The sequence below is a fragment of the Aphis gossypii genome, chromosome X (genome assembly GCF_020184175.1).
Source record: "Aphis gossypii isolate Hap1 chromosome X, ASM2018417v2, whole genome shotgun sequence".
NCBI lineage: Eukaryota > Metazoa > Arthropoda > Insecta > Hemiptera > Aphididae > Aphis > Aphis gossypii.
The window spans coordinates 6,850,187-6,872,549 of NC_065533.1; the positions used below are offsets into that span (position 1 = coordinate 6,850,187).

The window sequence follows — 22,363 nt, forward strand, 5'->3', positions numbered from 1 at the left end:
CAATATAACGCGGGGGCGGGGGTGGGGGCGGAGGGCGGCGGCGGTATTTCGCATCATTAAACTAAACGCCAGAGCGCCCCGGCGGACGCGCGCGATTTTCGTCGGGCCGGGCGGGGCGCGCGGCGTGGTGGGCGTCGGTGCGCGGAGGGGTCGTGGTCGGTCGCGGCCCGTCGGCCGAGGTGACGGGCGGCGCGGCGGGTGGAGGCGCGAGAGTTTTTTCGGCCGCCGCCGCCACCGCCTCGGAAGCGCCGCGCGCGCGCCACGGCCAGACCGCGACACCGGCGCGCTCACCGCCGCCGCCGCCGCCATCACCTTTACACGCCGCCGCCGCCGCCGCGGACCGACAGTCGACTTGGGCGCATCGCGTCGTTACCTTTCTGGTCGTCGTCGTCGCCGTCGTCGCCGCCGCCGTCACAGACGTCGCCGACCGGTTCCAGTGGTCGGACGTGACGGTTTTTTTTTTTTTTTTTTTCACGCGCCCTCGTCACGGACCCTTAGCGGACGTCCGTGCCCGGCCATGCGGCCACCACCCGACCGGGGACCCGGGCCGCCGTCGCGCGGCTCGACCACTCTGGCCGCCATCGTGGCCGTCCTCCTGGTCGCCGCTCTTTTTACGGACGGTGCGCTAGCCGAGAAGAACAAGTTCTGTGAGTACCCACAATACCTCTATTATACCCGTAACACCCGGACCCGGACATACGTACGACACCGTGACCGCGCACTTGACCGTTTCGTAAACAGTATATCGTTGACCCTTTGCCTCGTCCGCGAACGACGTCCGTCGAGTCCACATGTTTTACACATATTTAACGAACCGGATCGTTGGAAAAAATGATATCACACTATCTCGACCGCAATATCGTATAGTAGCCCATCACGGGTGTCCCTTGCCCGTGTCCTGCGACCAAACTCCAAATCTACCACCTGCACCCAATACGATTTAGGCGCACAACGGTGATAACGGCTCGGGGCGAGTATGAATTTGTAATGTCGTACACACGCGTAACGCGTCATCGGAGTGTGTTGTGTACGATGGGAACTCGCTTCAGTCGTGTTAGCAAAACAAAAAAAAAAAAAAAAACACAAAAAAAATGCCTTTTTTTATTTCTAAAAAAACGGTCGATAATAAAAACTTTAACTTAAGTTTTTCTTGGACGTGTTCACCACTCCGATTTTATATCATAACGATACGATCACGTAAACGCACGAGTTTCGTCTCGTCGGCTGACGTACCGATATAAAAGTATATTTCGAATTTTAAACGACCGTTTGATACGACGTCGACGGTTCTCCCCACCACGACCAGCGCCACGTGCCACAAAGGTGTGCTTTCGCATTTGCCACCGACGTTGCCGCCGCCGCCGCCGCAGGCTGACGCCGCCGTAATAGCAATAATAATAGTGCATAATATAGTAAAATACTAAATAATATTAAGTAGTAGTTGTATTATAGTAGTACTAGTAGTAGTAGTAGTAGTAGTAGTGAGTTATTGTAAAATATATAGTTATAGTTATATAGTATATTATAGTAGTCGATAACACATATTATTATATACCGCTAAAAGTAACTAGTAGGTACCTAGTAATTTACGAGTAGTGCATACGCACTTTTCAACCGTTTGGCGCCACACGTCACACACACGCACATTAGGTTTCGATTTTTTTTCCCCTTTCATAATTTTGAACGTTATTCAAAGTCGTACGCGCTCTTTCTGTGACGGGGATTATAATATATTATGATATTATAATCATAATACGTCCAAACCGTAATGAGTTTAATTTTTTTTATTTCTTTTTTTTTTTTTATGGTTTTAAAATATAATTTATTAGTAAATATAATAATATCGTTAAAAACAATACATTTGATCTACATTTTAAAATCATATTATTATTATAATTTTTTTTTTTTTTTTGATTTCTTTCTCTCTTTTTCTTGTGTATTTTAAAATAAATATATTGCTTTTTTTAAATGAAATGGAGTGTTGAAATTACAAAAGTTTAATTTTCGTTAAAATATATTATTCCATTTTTCACTTTTGTTATTCTTTCAGTTATCCGTGTTTACATTTTATTTTTCTATAATATATCACCCATGTTATTACTTATTAGCTATAGATACCTATCATACTACATATTTTATTGATACATATTTTTATTCGTATTTCCTGATCATTGGTTATTAACTAAATCATAATTGTCGAATTTACCACAAAACGTATAATCACTTTATAATATTATCTCAGTAAGCTCAGTATTCAGTAATAATTATGGGTTTATCTAATATACTTATTTTATTCCTTATTTCTTCTTCAGATAAAACTCAACACATGACTTTGTTCGCTGAAGTTGACCATAAAATACGTTTTGAAATTGCGTATTAAAATATCTATTTTCCTGTATAATCAATTTAAATAGCTTTTACATAAAATACCACCAACTGATAAATGTAAAAACATAATTTTCTGTTACGCAACACGATTTTTTTTAGATACCCATTTTTTTATTCAATGTTAACGGTTTGAGTTGTGTCACAAACTTACTTGGTAAATCGGGTCTTAAATAGACAAACCATTTTGGTGTATATTGTTAAAATATAAATACGTTAAGTGTATAGGGTTTATCGTTATAAGTACGAGTGTGTGAGACACGCTTGTCATATAAAAATAAATCAATGGTTTTATATCCTCTATTTACCTTCTTGTTTTTAATCAACTTGTCATATAAATAATAAAAATTATACAAAGCTTGTATAATTTTTTGGAAAGTATTTTAAGCAACAGTAATTTGGTAAGGTTTTTTTTGTGATTTTTGTTTGGAAAATATATATCATGTTAGAAAAGTAGTCGATATACTCAAATATAAGTAATTTTTAGGTACATAACGAATGGTCAAGTATAGTGTATAAATGTATTTTAAAAAAATGCTATTGTATATTGTACATATTATTAATTATATGGTTATCTTGTATATCTTATGATTAATATAGAATATTAAAAAAGAGAATGAAAAAACAAACAATTTGTGTCTAACAGTGTGCCTATGCAATTTTTAATGTCATTTGAAAATTTACTGTTATAATTATTTTATAAACATCAAATTATTTTAATAAAACAATAAAGTGGATAAATTTTATATTTGACAGTATCTAATTACGTATACTAGTATTGAATGTTAGAAGTAGTAAAATAAATCGTACCTAAATTGTCTCAAAAGGTAATCATACAAATAACATACAGTTCACACTTAAAAACTTATATCATATTAATATAATTTAAGTGCCTAGTGAATCTAATATATTGACTTATTTAAATAATTTTATATTTTTTAAAAAAAATCGTTAAATTATTATACTAAAAAAAAATTGTTTGTAAAAAATGAAAAAGTTTAATTTTTTATCAATATTTGTTTATATTTATGATTGCAATTAACATTTTATCGGCGACATACCACTATATTTTGAAGTAATCATGAATCTACAATTGTCTTTATACTTATTAGTTACCTACATCTCATGGAATATTATTTTTTAGTTAATTTTCTATTTATTATAGAATTTATATAGTTAGGGTCTGATACTTCAAATTAATTTATAATATGACATTAATACTCAAAACTCGTTTGGAAATAAATCTCGTATTTATCTCTAAAAGGCAAAAATATAAGAAAACAGAATAAAATAATAAAAAAAATATGACAATTCAAATTAAAAAATATATTTTTTTTTATCCAAGTAAACACATTGCATATTCTATTTAGCAGTCAGTATTATGATATTCTATTGTTGTATAAAAATAAGTTACCACAATACAAAGATATTATTATCTGTATAAACGTGTATAAACAAACGCCGTTGGATGTATTATAGCTCTTTATAATACAATTCTATATAATCCAAGTTTATCTATCATTTAAAAATTTGATACAATTTTGTCCTTTGCAAATGATTTTGTCACCTTGAAGTTATCTTAAATATCATTTAATTTAATTTTTTAACTCGTCGTAGTCATATATTTTATTTTCTACCTTTCTATTGAATGATGGAACTAATCGTTTACTACAAAATGTATTTATCATAATTAAATTGCATACAAATATTTTAATAATGACAACAATGTCTAATACTTTGAATATTACCAATTAAATGAGATTAAATAATTAATTTGGATTAATCAATATCAGTTATATATTTTGCTTTTATTATAAATTACTCTGATCAATAGAATCGTTTCAAGTAGGTTTAAACAATATTATACAATTATACAATGTATAATACATATATACAATACTAATTATTGTTATTATATAACAATGGTTTAAATAATATCGATTTTTAGTTAACTGGTAGATAATTTTTAGTAAATCAAATTATTTAAACTATATTTACCTATGACTATAAGTAAAATATTTTTAAATTAAAACAAAATAAAAACTAAAATCGTTAAATCACATTAAATATTTAATTTAATTCGAATTTGAATTTAAAAACGTGCATAAAAAGAAAACTGTTTATATTTTTTGGATTTTTCTGTTTAAAGTATCAATTATATTCATGATAAGTCTTTTACCAAGTTTTAAAACTTTTTAATTCAATAAAAAATGTTTATCGATATTCATAAAAAAAAAAAATAAGTTTAAAATGTCAAATTATTTAAAATTTAAATAATAGCATTTATAGATGTAATTTAAACATTAATTGACCGTTTTATCTACCTACGGTTATTTTTCTTTGGATTGTAATAAAAAAAAAACTAAAATCAGTATTTTACCCGGTATTATTCATTTTCGTTGAAATTTAAAATCTAGACATTCAAGAAATATATTTAAGGAATTATGTTGAATTCTTAAAAAAAAAAAAAAATTGTAAAAAGAACTTATAAGAATCTCGGTGTTAAATGTTGAAACTTTGGTTATGGATACTAAAAATACTATGAATGTTTATTGTTTACCCATAACTTGATTTGATGAAATGCGTCATCAACATTTATACCTCAGATGATCATAAACATTTTTTGTAGATTAACTGTTATTATTTTTTTTAATTCCAAAAATTATATTTATGAGAAAATTTGTATTAAATATTTTAAGTTTTAGAACCAATCAAACATTTTTTTATATTTATTTATAAAGTATAAAAGTTAAAATATGTTAAAACTTTACTATGTAAAAACAATGCAGTATTACGTAGTTATCCGTTTTAATTTATACCAAAAAAACATAATTAAAAATTAGTTTTGTTCAAAAATTCCCATTTTCCAGCCGTAATTGATTGTTGCTTAGAATTTTTTACTTTTGATTCCAGTAACAACTATTATATTTACTAACAAAAATATATATTGAAGATGAAAATCAAAAGATTTTAACTGTAATAAAAGTTGATGATAAGTAGGTACATAAAAAAAAAAATAACACCCACAATTATAATACCAATACATTCATCTCTCTAAAAAAATTAATAAAATTAACCCAAAGTAATATATAGTATTACGATGCATGTAATAATGTGTACCTACCTATATATAGTTTAAATATAACAAAGCGTGATCAGTAATCATGTGTGGTACAAAATATGTATAATCTTATTTATTTTGGTAAACTGTTATAAGAAAAAATTCAACTGTATATTTTATAAAATTATATGATTATAAAATATTAAATACATTTATATTACTTGAATATTTGTTTTTTGTAACTACTTTTTATGCGATATGTTTTAGTAAAACCTACTTAAAATATTGTCTTTTTCTTATTAAATGTATATCACACACATATAGTTTGTAAGAGTAAAAGATATAAGAGTATGTATACGATACAAAGATAATTATTTTATACATATATATACATATATAAATATATATCCATATAACAAAAATGTATTTACGTGAATAAAAAAAAATAATTTTTTTTTAAATTATATTTTTTATTTTTTTAAGTGATTTAAAATATTTTTAATTGCATATTAAAAATCGGAGTAATTTTTAAAGTTTTTAGTATTTAACAAGCTGATTTCACAATAACTCCGACAAAAATGTAACACTAAAAAAAATATTAGTGTTATTTTTAATAAAATAACTATTTTAAATTCTAATGAGTACTAGACTAATATTTTGCTAGATATTTCTATCTCACCACACTTGTCCTACTAAGAACTTATAAATATAAAAACATTCTCTTATAAAATACGATATAATACGTGTATTCAAATGTCACACAAAAAACTAATAACTGAAAAAATTATCACTATAAAACAAAATCCTGGAATGCTAACATTTAAAAAAAAATAGTGTTTACTTTTAAACAAATGCTCTTGTATAAATATAAGAATATATTAACATAATATATTTTATTTTTAATTATTTATATCTTACGATAGAGCTATTTTCATATTTTGTTGACTGGTATAGTATAGAATATTAATTTATTATATTTCATATGATTAATACCAATCTTGGATATTAAAAAAGTTTTTTTTAAGGTTTTATAATATTATGTAATTTAAATGTATGTATTAAAATACATAACAAATTTAAAAACTTTTAAAAGAGTCATTATGTTTCAAATTGAAGAAATTAACTTTTTGATTTATTAATATCGATTCTACTTATGTTGATTCAATATCAAATAATTAAAATTACTATAATTATTTTTAAATCCCATTAAAAAATTGAGTTTTTAACTTTTATAATAAATTTAAAAAGAAACTCATTATAGTGATTGGATTGGTTCAGGTTTGCGTAGAATAATTTTAAATTGATGTATTAAAGTTAAACGATCAGTTTCGTTGGCGTATTGTTTATCATTGGTTTATGTTTTTATTTTTGTGTATCAACAAATTATTTTTATTTCTTTAACAACATATCTACTCACTTTTACAGTTAAAAAAAAATCTTGTATTTTGTAATTATTTATATTTCTTCAATGAATTATAAGGCATTAATGCATTTGTCGAAAAGTATGTATAATAAATTACATACAAAAAAATATATCTTTTAAATTGATTTAATTCAAACCTTTGTACATTCAACCTCAAATACCAAGACTTTTAGAAAAATAATAATATAAATTATAATATTGTCATACACTAGAGTGGTTAGATTACTATGAGAATGTTTATCGGCAAGTGGTAATTCTTGTTACTACTAATTTGTTTCATTTTTTACTTGAACTTTGAATTACTAAGAAGTGACTGAAGATAATGATTCTGTGTGATTATTTTACAGTAAACTCTAATTTGTTTAATAAATATTAACTTCTTTAGAAATTTTCTTTTAAAAAATGTCAGCAAATATTCTTAGAATTTAAGAACTTATTAAGTGATTTTTTATGCATTTTATTATGTTTGTTAAATTCACTATCAACTTTCAATTTTTTTATGACAACTTATTTTTTAAATTTCGGTTCATAAATAGTCATCTTTTTTTTTTTTAATAAGCATTATTATTTATATAATCATGTTTCAATAAGCAAATTGTCTAGAGGTCAAATATTGTGTGATATACTACAGTACCACTTCATTCTTCTTATGTGATCTATAAATACTTTTTTTTTGTAATTAAACAATTTAAAATTTACTGTTAAATATTTGTTATTTAATTATTTTTATTTAAATCTTTTTAGAAAATCATGCTGTTATAGATAATAAGATTAAAAATGTAGGTTGTCGTTTTTAAATTGGAAATTCTAATGGGTTCGCCAACAATCATTAAGTAGTGAGAATAAAATTATTTTATTTTTTCACCAAAATAATATTTATAATACATTTAAAGGTATTCAAAATAATACATGTTTTAATATTAAAAGAATCGTCTTGAATATCGTTTATATTTTAAAACACGTAAAATAAAAATGTTATTTCTAATTTTTAGAATAGGAAACTATAGCTTCTAAAATTATTTTTAGATCAAATTCTGATATACAATTAATTTGAGTAAGCAATAACTATACCGGTAAAAAAAAACTTCTTGGATTACAATACGCGAACAATTAATACAAAGTGCAGAGATTGCATGCTAGATTAAATTAATAAAAAAGGTTTCCTTAATTAATCATACGGTAAAGATTTCGACGAGAACAAAGTTGTCTTTTAGACGGAGATAAGTGAGTTCTGGGTAATCCGATTTTAATTACAAAGATTTGGATCACCACGTTACTTCAGAGATACTGTTAAACCTACAAGATGTATAGTTTACATATTGTTTTATATTATATTATAAAACATGGCTAAATAATCCTATTCTTTTTCGTAGCTATACTGCACAATATTAGATTGAACAGTTTTATGCGTGGTAGAAACATTTTAATGGCAATACGAGTATTTTGTTTTTGTTTTATTTTCTACTACTATTTTTGAATACTATGAAAAAAATACGTTTTTAATTAATAATATTTTATTTATATTTTCTAGTATTAACCACATATTTTATTTTATTGTTTTAATTATTTTAATAGGGTTTTAATTAAATACCGTATTATATTATTTGAACAAATTCTTATAGTATTTAATAATAATTTCTACGTATATGATTTAATCTTGATTTATTTCCATATTTCATTTAAATTTATCGTGCCTAATACACTATATTATATTATAAAATAATCGAAATTAATAGTTAGAAGAATTATTTCACTCTATTCATTTTTAATTTTTCCAACAGCTAAATAATTTTACTCTATAAGTTCCAATAAAAGTGAAGTTATGTGTTTTTACGATATAGCATTGATATTTATTTTTTTTTGTCGTATATCGAAAAAGTTAATCCGATCCGTATTTTTTACGACGCAAATTGTGACTTAGTTCACGGCCACAATATGATGATATATGCCTGCATAATATAATACCATAACTTACTATGTAGTTTACAACAGTTTACGGGTCAGATTTCATGTCAAAATGGACAAACAGGTCTGCCACCAATCTGAGAGGAATCGATCAGCCGAATAGTTGATTTACGATATTTATTTTTCTTACTTTGATTTCGAAACATCTCAGACGATGAACGGTTTTTTTTTAAATTAATGTTTTGGCCAAGACGACTAAAACGGTAATATTACCCATATAGTGTGTCATAGTTTGTATGTACCCTGTTTTACCATAAAACGCGTCTCGATATCCCAATTAAATAATATAGTACAATAGTAGAATTATTTATGAGTCCTTCTATTGATTAGGTATTAACTACAATTATTTTGCTTCTCTGTTACGCGATAATTTCAATCATTTTTAGCGCCTATTCATTTTTTCCCATATCTATGGTTATGTATTCTGTTCTTGATTCACCTCTTTCGATCTGATATTCCACATCGATTTTAACAATCTATAATATAGATTCTATATTGTCAAGTAATGAATGTTCTATAAAATTATATTATTACATTATTTAAAATATATTATGTACGACAATAACTATAACATTAATATTGTCTAATAAATAAATAAATAAATAAATAAATATAGATAATTCGATTCACTCACAGATTCACATTTTGTTCACATTATGAAAATTTCGTATTGGAGCTTTACTTTACATTAGCAATATTGTCAGCGATAGGTGAACTGTTAAACTGTTAAAGAAAATCGTCTTAATCGATGGGAATTTGAATAACTATCTTAATGGTTCCTCACTTTTGTCAATAGAAAGTTTTTAAGTTTAATAATTGTGACAGTAGTCATTTAGATTAACAAAATATTTCGGATTGTGGTCAAGTATTTGAGTATGCCTTCGACTATTAATTAAAACATTAATATTATTTTTTTATTACATAACTAAGTTTTATTATTTTAAACATTTTTTCCAGTTATGATATTTTTATATATTATTATTCTAACAAAAATATCTCGTAAATACAAACTTTTCTAAAATCATATTAGGTTATTAATTTATGGTTTATCACTTTGTATTTATTTTTTTCTCTAATTATAATAAAAAAAAAAGTTATTTTATGAAGTTGAAATGCTTATCTAATAAACTCAATAAGGCTAAAATAATTAAAATTAAAACCTTGTTTTCTTTTCTTGTTATGTAAAAACAATATAATATATAGGTGGATACTTTTAGAATCTTAATAGAGTTCATGAATTTTAATAACTATTTCCAGTAGGTATAATTATTTAAAATAAATATAACTTAGAAAATAACAATATGTATATTACGTTCGTTTTCGTATTTTCTCCAATAACATTTTATATTAAATGTTAATTATAGAATGTTATTTAAATTTTATGAATATCTTATTAGATTACCAATAATATGTCTACATCAAATACTTAATGTACATTTATAAAAATAATAATATTTTTTTTTTCAAAAATCTATCAAATCAATAATATAAATATATATTAGATTTTTTTGCGATTTGACATACTTTACTCTTAGGCACATATGGAAGTTAAAAATAACTAATGACAATTTTTTTTTAACCTGATATAATTATTTACTATGTATATTTTTATAAGGTTTTCAGTATACGAATACTTTTATAATATTTGAAAAGTATTCTAAATAATTTAAATGTAATTGGATAAAATAAAGTAAAATACCAGGTTGAAAATATTTTTGGTATCCCCTTAAATATTTCAAGTTGTTAAAATAATATTATTATGTCTTATTCTAATTAATATTTAACACGATTTAAACAAACCTTCACCAATTTAAGTTAATGTTATTATTTTTTATTCATGGTTTTTTTAAAACTATGTTTGACTTTATTTATATAATTACTACATTATTTATTTATTTTTTGATTTCAATAATTACACATTTTAGTTTTTGAACTCAACACAAATATATAATGTTCATGTTATTATAATCATATTTTAATTAAATAAAAAAAATATACATTCTAAAACTACCTTGCTTAGCTATTTACTATAATAAAAAATTTGTTATTATATACATTAGGATAGCTCAATAATATATGGGTTGAAACAATTGAATTAATATATGTATTGATGTGTGATTTTAAATGTCTTGAATAATGTTTGCTAGTTTCGATATAAGTTTATACAATATAAACTTACATTTGACTGCCATTAATATATTGCCAAAATTAATAGTGTTGTGACTGCTGCGAGTAAAATCGAAGACAAGTATTAATGGTTCTAAATACTTGTTTAAATGCATTGAAATTTATTTTTGTTTAATTGTTTTTAACCAAAGTAATTTTAGCTGAGAATATTAAAATGATGAGAAGACAAATATAAAGTATTATACATATTCAAAATTATTGTAAATATATGAATATTTTTAGTTTCTTTTCCTATGAATATTGATTGAAGATGTTTTTCTTGTTACAATTTTTAAAAATATATCTCATAAAAGGTTTAGAACTGATAGGTAATTTTTAATTACAATTTTCAATTATTTACACATTGTACACTAAGAAACCTAGTTAAAAAAAAAAATAAACCTAGTTAAGGTTTTTTTTTTTAACCTTTAAACCTAGTTCTAGCCTTATATATTTAATTAATAACTATTGAAATATAATATTATACATCGCATTATTACATTGGTCATAAATTATATAAAATATTGATAAATAATAATAATAATAATACTTAATACCTAGTATTCAATACGAATATAAAAAAAAAATATTATTAAAATGTATCTAAAGATTTTCTGAAATGTGTAACGATCGTTCAAAATTAATTCAAAAATATAGAATCCACAGTAGCTTAAAATTACTTTCTTGTATCATGTGCAAAAGATAAAAAGAAATTTATTGAAATTTAATATTTTAATGTCAACAAATAAAAAATATCACTTATAGGAGGTACCTACTTTAAGACTGAGGACGAGGAGCTTATAATTTATTTGTTGATTTCATACCACGTGTGCGCAGAGTAAGATATAATTTAGCAATGACTAATGATAAGGCTACTGAAAGTTTGTGCCGTTCGAGAATACATTAAACTACATGATTAAATGAGGAGTTGAATAGGGAATGCGATAGTGTATACATTATAATATATGCAGGATATTATGCCATAATATGGTAAATGTTCAGTGCAAACACAAATAAACATACAGAAACTATTGCGGGACCTAAGTTTTAGTCAGCGTCCAATTACGTTGGACAAATAAAAACTTCTGACTTTGAATTATAGAGAAATAGAGAACTTTGCTGTAAATACGGCTATAGTAATAGAAATAATTATCTGATATTTTCGTGATTTCCTTGTAAATATAACAATATACGCGCAAAGCAAAATATGCTGAATTAAAATAAAAAAATAAATTTACGATAACTATTATAGAAAAGAAACACATACATGAACTATATCTGAACCCAAATGTATACCACATTTTATATTAGAGTTTATATTAGTATTTTCAATTTATAACATTCTGATAGTATAAATATTAGTAGTTTTAGTGTTTTGATTGAAATAATTTAGTAATTTACACTATTATACTTTAGGTTCAACGCCATAAATAATATTTATATCACTATTACACCGAATGACTTGGATATCTATCTTAGTGTTAACTGCAAATTAGGATTAATGGTGGATCGGACGGAGACGGGAATTAAGGAGTGATCGTTAATATTATATTTTTATCTTGATCGTCTTTGGAATATAGCACAACTTTGCGGGAAATAATCGAACGTTATCAAAAGTAAATCGATAAAAACGTGAACATTTTAAATACATTTTATATTAGATCCTTTAACACATAGTATTAGTTTTATAATAAAAACTTTTTGTTATACTGGAAAAAAATGCTTTTAAATAGTTTTGGTGAAGTCTAAACTTATATTATAACATGGTCTATTCTTTGAGAATTTCCAATTTCTTTTTTGTGTAAAATGATAACGAACATTTAATAAAAAAAAACTAGGAATCAAAAACTGAAAATTCAAAAAACGTTAAAAACTAAATAAACAAAAATATTTATTGAAAATAAAACGAAATTAAAATTTGATACGTTTAATAAAAATATAATTACTGCATTTAATAAAATAATTATATTATATTGGCGTTTAAAGACTTTCCATAAAGTTTGTTGAAACATTCTATATATTTTTGCGGTTTTAAACCAATAAGTGAAAGTTAAATTTATGCACGTCTTGGTAACCAATTATTGTTTTGAATTTATTTATTAAGTTATGATGGAAAAACATATTTTTAATTCATCAAATGTTTAGCCTTAAAACATTTTTTTTAATTTTTAAATTAAACAAAAATATTTATTTCTACATAACCTAATAAAAAAGATAATAAATACAATTTTTTTGACAAAATTTAAATTGGACAATGATAATATTTTAAATATTAAAGAACTTTTGAAATATTTTATGATTTTAAGTGGTTTTAATTAAGTCTCTAATATAAACAATAACGTTCAATTATACTTACGTATCAACATTCCATATTACATTATTGACATTAAATTGTCAATATTTCTAAATTGTTGATCTCAACAGTCTTAAATCTAATACTTTATAATATGTTTAAAGTATTAAATTTTACTAAATATCTATTAATTATTAGTATATATTGTATTAATCCTTTTAAATTTTACAAAAATAACTAAGTCATGCATAATTATTAAAATATATTCTATATAACGTGATAAAATAATGATAATAACATTTTTATCTAAAATAAAAAACAAATAGATTTTAATACAACAATTTTTAAATTTAAAAACAAAAATTAAAAAGAATTATTAACGAAAAACAACTATTTTTTATAATCAAAATAGTAAATTTAAAACATTAACAACATTTTTTAATCCTTGCAGTAAATTACAGGGAGATTTGTTTACCGTAAGTTCCTGCAGTGAATGGTATATGTGACACGCGTTTATCGTATACGACCAACCAACCTATTATAATATTAAACGTTTGTAAACGGACGGCAGTGGTAGTGGTGATATTATTTTCTTTTCAGAGAAACGTCTCAATCCTCAGAGAGATAATACTCTCAGCACACGTGTTTCGTTACATATTTCATATTACAACATATAACTTGAATCCCTTTTTACTCTCTAATCTCTGGCCTACGGTGCCTATTCTACAACTGCAATATTTAGTGTTTCGTAGTTTTTTTTCCTCGTATAAAATCAAACCGATGACTACGCACTATCTATACAGTCACCAATATTGCTAAAAGTACGCTATATAAAAAAAAAAAATAATTACTAAAACATCGTTATGACCTATTTAGTGCTTTTAATGTACCTGCGCCAATATACAAGTGTAATCTATGTTTTGAGCTTGAAAATTATTTAATCTTATTGTGATTGCAATAAACAAATGTACATAATATTGTATAGACGATCGAACATATTAATAATAATATTAAAAATTTCAAAAATCATTTTCGACTAATGATTTAATGTCGTATACTCGTATAAGAATATTACATGGCAGTATAACTATATGATTATAGTCATATTATTAAATCATCATTTTTCGGATGTTGAATATCTATTATACGTTGAGTATAATTAGACCACATGCTAAATACACTTCGTGCTTTAAACACCCATAGATATATTCCGTCCCAACTGGTCGGTTTCGCCCAAAATTCAAATATAATATTGTTATGTGCGGTATGCACGTAGGTTCAATTAAACCACAGCATGACATGTATACCTGCTGCAACAATCACCACAGCTAGATTACTTTTAATTGAAAGTTGAAAGGTATTCATTTCCAAACGGAATACGTCAGTCAGTCAGTGGTCACTATTCATCACATAATAAGCGTTTAAATACGAATGTGCCAAATATATTAGTCATCTATATACCTATACCATATTACCATAACCTATAGTCAGGATAAAATATTTCCTATACTTAATTAACTGAGTTTGATTCTTCATTGATTTAAAAAAAAAAAAACTTGAATATAATACACGTATAACAATATCATAAAATCCTATACTATTATTTTTAAACTATTACATTTGAAAATAAGTCTAAAAAAGTTGTTTAATAATATTTACGATTGGTATTTTTTATTCTAATTGTTATTAGTATATATATATTAACATATTATATTATATATACTTTTATTTTGCGTTTACTTTATGTTTATGATTTTTTTTAACTATATTCCTATGAAATACTTTTCGTCTTGGAGTTGAAAACATTTTAGGTTAGGCAGAATAGTGGCAGAAATAGAAATAATATCTTAAAATATATTAACAGTTAATAACATACCAACTACATATTAATTAAAAATAATATGCGTCATTTTTTTTTACAGTGATCAATAATATTATAAGATGTAAAATAAAATATTTTTTTAATTGTCTTATAAGCTATAATATATTTTTATACACAAAAAAAAAAATAACAAAAGTCGTTCAAAATTATACGTAAATAAATACATTTTTGATTAATGATTATATGAAGGTGACTCTGTCTTAAAAAGGATAAATTATATCTAATTATTGTATTATTAGATAATCTTATATATTTAATAATAATTATTATTATTCAAATTTTTATAATTTTGTATAGGTACATGGTCTGCATAAGTCTGCATAAGGTTAATTTATTTTATATTAACTTACATAATTTAGGTTTGTTGTAATGTAATCAGAAATTTTTAAATTTTTGCTGAAAAAAAACACACTTAAGTAAATATTATATTTATATGCTTCACATTTGAATGATATTTATTATACATCGATAAAACGCTTTAAATTTTTACATAAAAATATAAAATGTATTATTTTAAATAATTTATATATTTCGTAAATCATGGAATAATTGTATTTACTTATATTATACACATGTTTTATTAAATGAATCATTAAAATAGTACACTGTGAAAAACAAAAGTATTCCTATATACTGAAAAAAAATATTATATATTTACTTGACATTTACGTCACTATAAAGGTTAGAATATTCATTGTAAACCATAAAAAATCTGAAATGTGTGGGAAATGAAACTTATTTTGTAACGATTTGTTGTGTTTGCCTTTTGGGATTTTGGTTAACATCGAGTCGGTTCCTCAACCCTTTAATTGCATATACCTGTCAATAAATGATAGAGAGAACTGTACAATATCGGTCCTCGCAAATATTTTACTTTAAAGTTTGTTTAATTACGATTGCTGCAATAAATATTTATTAATAAATATTAAATGTAATGAGTAAATTTTGAAATTTTAAAATGTTTAAAAACATTTATATTACACCATATTATATTGTTCATATTTAATATTGCATTAAAATATTTCAGCTTTACAAATTTGACATTTATGTTTTATTAATTTAATTCATATTTAAAATTTTTTTCATATGTTATATAAATACTTATTGTCTGTAGGTCAAATTAAATGTATGACGACTACGTTATCAATGTTTTATCAATATTCAACCTTGCGAATCGACATTTTTTTTTAGGCATATTATTATATAATTATTTTAAATTGATAAATTAGAAGTTTAAAAGATAAAAATGACGATGAACTAAATATACCTTCGTTTATATTTTTTTAATTAGCATTTTATACGATCTAGGACGTAATTAGTATATGTTTGTGTAAAAAAAAAAAATCAAGGACACCTTAATACTATATTTGTGCGCTGTATACTCGTATAATGTATTTTTATGTTATATTCTTACAGATATAAATAATTAATAAATATGTGGTGCACTTACCTACTATAATAACGATAAACACTATGCCACAAGTCAACAACGCAGTGCGTGTTTTGTGGCTGCTGAGACCGTTAAAAATAATACTTATTTGTATTTTATTTGTTAAGCCTTTTAAGTATTATGTACACCTACAGTCACACGAATAAATTTTTAAATTTGTATTTAGTTTATGTATCTACCTTTACTTCATTAAATATGCATGCGATCATTGTGTAAATTGAATACCACGGATTTTCATATGTCAATATTATTTAAGTTGAAGTGTCTTGTAGACATTGGCGCTTATAAATGACCAATGGTTAGGTACATAGTTGTTAAACATTTTCCCGTGTAATGGATACGATACAAATACCGATTTGTTTGCATTCAAATCGCCATAGCTCCGTAGATATATTTTCTAAATACTAAATAGCAAAATACTATAGTAGTGTCAAAGAACCATTATGGTAATCATATACTTGAACAATAATTTTCTGTAATTATAGCGTAATATTATGATACAAGAATATTTTTTTTTTAAATATATTTTATCAAATCGTATCTTATGCAATTCCAAACACAGGACAAGTGTTATTGTAACAAAATATATGAACATTGCACCGGCAATATAATATACATAATATATATATACTTAAAACAAGATTTCGTATACGTTTGTTGAATATAATATTTTTTTGTAGATGAAGAATGATTTTCATACTAGTTTTTCCTCTCGCTGCAATGGAAATCAAATAAATAAATACAAATAAAATGCATTTGAAATGTTCACGAAGACATGATTTTTATCAGAAAATATAAATTGAATAAAACTGGTAGGAAGTTATATAAAATAAAAATAATAACGATAAAAACCGTTTGATCTAAACTGTGAATTTTCTAGTACCTATACACGTCATATTATCAGTAGACTAAAAATACATTTAGTATCGTATTGGATGTGACTTCAGGCGAGATATTTCAATAAACCGTTGTAAGTGATCATTTCACGGTGGCGTAAACTCAATAATGATAAAATAAACTGGTAATAACTGGCTTAAAAAATGAATTACAAAAAAGGTCATATCTTGTACAGTACTTATGTTGTAAGAATTTATTATTTTTCTAAAAATAAAACCACAGTTTTATCATTTCAATAAATTTCAAAAATACTTTTATGTGTAAATATCACATAATATTATACTTCGTTTAATATTATGTCAGGACCATTTTTTTTTGTAAAAAAGTTCGTTTTCATTAAGTATGTTAAATATGTAAAATAATTATAAAATTTGTATTAAACCTTGGATTTTTCATGATTATTTAAGTAAATTGGTCAATTGCTGTCTATAAACATATCTTTACAATAAAAGACTAAAGACAGTTGATGTTTATATAATGTATTTATAACTTTTATAGAACTACGATAAAAAAAAACTCGAAACATGATGCTATAGACTCTAAAAATATATAAATGTATATTCGTTTTAGCATATTCTATTAAAAATTAGAAAAATAAGTTACTATTTTAATAAAAATAATAATAAAATAGTTTGTTATTAAAATAATTAAAATTTGTATCTACTTAATCAGTCGTATTTTCTTTAATGATCTGTCTCTATTCTAAACTTATATTTAATTTCCAGTAAAAAAAAAAAAAACTTATGAATAATTTTGTGTTAAATGTTCAATCTTTTAGAACTAAAAAAAAAAATGCAAATCGAAAATCAACAACAAATGTCAGCATTAAAACAACAAGTCGAAACGTTTTTTAATTAAATATATATATATATTTATAATGCTAAAAAAGGCGAAACTTCAAATTTGTAATTTGTAGTAATTAATATATGAAATCAAGTCACCATTGGAAATCTAATATATGTATCGTCCCACTCAGAGTCTAATATAAACCATTTAAATAGCATTACCTAAACTATTTTGCTCCATATATCGTTTATTGAAACACATTTTCTAAATGAATTACTTATGAAAAGCACACATAATATATTGTTAGATCAATTAATAGAATAATATCGTAATATATGCGGCTCACTTATACACTTTTAAACGTGGACGTATGATTTAAAATCTAAATTCAGTTGATAACAATATATAGTAGATTAATTATGTGGTTTTCGATATACTTTGATTTTATGTTAAATATACGTTGTATGTTTTGAAAAATTCTATTTGAGAAACAAGAAAATTTCCATTAACATAGGTATACGTAATACAATTTTAAAAATATTTTGACTCTTAAAATAATAATATAAAATAATACATCGCCATCAATGATATAATTTTGGATAAAGATAACTATGAATTATTAATGAAAACAAACTCTAATAATCCAATGTTAAAAGTTAAAAATTTCGTTGAGATATAAATAATTCCTATTATGTAGTGATATTTTCACTTAAGCTTTATCATAGTTTACAATTACGTTAAAATAAATACCCATTTAAAAACAAACATCTCGAATTGTTTTTAATTTATTTATTATTTTACATTACCGTTGCTTAAGAAGCATTAGCTGATCTGAATAATGCCCGAACGACCTCAATTATTTCATAAATACTTCAACTTGAATGCCTTGGTTAAGTATTGTATTTGTTATGAATAGTCACTTATATAATTTCCTGCGCAAATTGGCCATTATTATTATTATTGTATAAGATTTCGTGTTGACGCAATTACAGATTTTCATATCCGTCGGTATTCTGTGCACATAATACGTAAGTGCGCACATATACGATCACAAATGCACATTTCCGGATTTCTATGTATATAACCACGGGGGTCGTCAGGTGGACAGGTGAATGTTTATAAACAGGGAGAAAATAAATATTTTATACAATACCGCAGGGCATTAAAACGCTGCATTTACCTTTGTGGGACGTTTAGGTACTTAGGTAAACATAATAAGACGTCACTAAGCTCGGGACGTGCAAATCTCGTGACGAAAGAACCCACAGTTTGTGCGGGGGAGGAGGAGTGGTATGAGTGCACTCAAACGGACTCTACTCAAAAGCCAAATCTGACTTTATATATTACATTATATTATTTTACCCACATAAACGATATATCTGAATTATAAAACGAGACCGTTTCGAGAAAACCGAGGAGCAGCGTGGGACAAGGGTATATAACCATGCGAAGACCGAGTGGAGCGAAGTCTGAGTACAACAAAAAAAAAGTGGAGAATTTTCGAAACTTTTTGATGATATAATCGAAACTCTTCATATTTAGACGCGGGAACATTGAGCGTAACCTTGTCTAAAATTGTGGTCCCGCAAGACCAAATCATCGTTACAAACTCTACATCACCATTCGTTTGCTCGTTTTTTCTCTTTCTGTTTTTTCCACTCTCGTTTTTCCCTCTTCCGCCCTTTTTACGCGTACTCATCGTCACCAATGCATACATCATTCGTGTGCGTTCCAAAGAAAATATTTATTTTCAAACTTTTAATCCGGAAATGCATTAGCAACTCACCCTCTTCCCGGACACACACCACTCACACGAATACACTATTGCCTTTATCGAAACTACCGCCGTTGACACCGCGGCTGCACGATGTTGTGAAAAACCACTCCGAGTGAATCCGCCGTCGCGGCGGGTGGCACCTATATTTATACACAGTTAAATATATATATTCGATAGTAAAGGGTCACGGGCTCGTGAAGTTTTCGGTGCGGATAAAATAAGCACACCCGCTGTTCGATGAGAATCAATATATTTATTTCTGAAAAGAAATGTTGCGAAATGCGCTTTCGTTTTCACCGCAACTGCAACAGGATGATATATATTTTATTGTTACAGTTGTATATGTTTAGAATAGCAGCAGAAATAGGTACCGATCTTAGGTTAAAATAAATCGTAACGTAATGTTATATATACGCGGGAATTGTTTTTAAATATAATGTACTGTACACGTATGTCAAATATAATACAGTTCACCTCGGTACTTCAATAGTATTCGGTAATTAAATATTTGAGCAATCACTAGAATTCTTTCCGTGTTAAACTCGTAAGTAGATACATAGAAAAAAACCTTAATCTAACGTACTACCTTTCGCAAGTATAATATACGAATTACGTGCATTTTCGAATACGATCAGCCAAGTGATGACATAAACCTACGGGCTACAATACAATATGTATGGCGCGTCTATCGATTTAATAATAAAAACCAAACGAGACCGAATTATTATCAACGTGCATGCCTTTGTATTCACCCCGGATATATGATACGTATATACATAACGAGCATTGTAGCCGATATTCTTTTATGCATTAAATATAAACGAGTACAAAGATAATGTTTTAATCGGCGTTATTATTATTTATATCCGTAGCCACCTAACAATAAGGCTGTTAAGAATATTGACGTTCGATAATGTAATATACCTGGTGAAACATTATTTGGTCATTTTCAAAAATGAGATTCATCCGCTAAACGTTATTAAATTCTCTAGCGTACTCTGCAGTATTATTGTTAAACAATACGAGCGCACCAATAAAACGTGATGTCTACGCATATCGGACGTTATGCTTCTATTATAACACATATACCCGAAATTGCTTTTAATTTTTAATTATTCAATTATAATACCCGCGTAATATTACACAATCAAAAGCTTTCAATTCACTGAAATTCATAATGAAAAAATAAGCAACTAATTCGTTTTAAAATATTTCCATAAAACTGTATCAATATTAAAAACTAGTATCTACATAATGCTGTATTATCTATATCTTTAATACAAACACAATGTTTTACTATAATTATTAAAGATTTTAAAATATACAAATCTCTAGTTACTTCCAAGTTAGTGTAAAGACTTAAATTTCTTATATTTTTTACCGTGTAAAAATATTTTTATCAACATTTAAAGAAAAATATAAATCAAACAATGGTTATTGAGAAAGTCTTACGTCTTAAGGTCATACTTTTAATTATTTTAATAACTATATTATAATTTTATTGAATATTTGTATTTGTTTTTCTCTTCAGTTGTCTTAAAAAAGGGCTGATAATTTAAAATATTCACCTCTTAAGAAAATCGACTTTTGTTAAATTTGCTACCCTAAAGTTTTTATCAAAGATGATGATTAGAGAATTTTTTTACTATAAAAGTATCTTTAGACTCACAAAATACATTGTTGTAAAAACATATATTCATTGCTCCGCCGAAAAGAAAAAAAATGTATTCATTCTAATATCTTTTTCTAGAATTATGTATATATATTTTACAAACTAGAGCAAAGCTTCAAAAATAGTGGATCATGCACTAAACATAATTTAACCACAAAAAAAACTAAAATATCCAAAATTGAGTATAAAAACATTCTAAAATCATTAATAAACTAAATTTATGAGACACTATTTACTACTGGTCAACTTCAACTCAAAAATAGTCAAATGTACTTTATGTTCCTCGAATTTAGCATAATATTATGTATTCATATATTAGTAGGTAAAACTTAAATTATGAAAAATAATAATATTTATTAATAATGTCCATAATCATCAAAGTTAGTAATATATTTTTATTTTAAGTGACTAATTAATAACACTTAAGAAAAAAATGTTCCAAATTAAATCTATTTATTAAAAAAAAATACAAAATCTAGATATATGTAAATATGTAAATATTTTAATATATTATTTAATTTACTATTAAATATAATATTTCGTTAATTTTGATATGATGATTTATGCATATTAGTATAATATGATTATTGATTATATTGAATTTAA

General features: G+C 25.9%; 1 protein-coding gene across 2 annotated transcripts in view; it reads left to right on the top strand.

Annotated features, from left to right (window-relative positions):
- Window positions 1-335: 335 nt before the first annotated feature.
- The window catches only part of LOC114132098 (uncharacterized), an 84,858-nt gene continuing 62,830 nt past the window's right edge, over window positions 336-22,363 (top strand). The window contains exon 1 of one of the 2 annotated variants that reach the window (XM_027997488.2): window positions 336-647. In XM_027997488.2, coding sequence (XP_027853289.1) covers window positions 518-647 — 130 coding nt within the window. In that variant the 5' untranslated portion in view covers window positions 336-517. The remainder of the gene's footprint in view (window positions 648-22,363) is intronic. The other variant, XM_027997490.2, reaches the window with a different exon arrangement.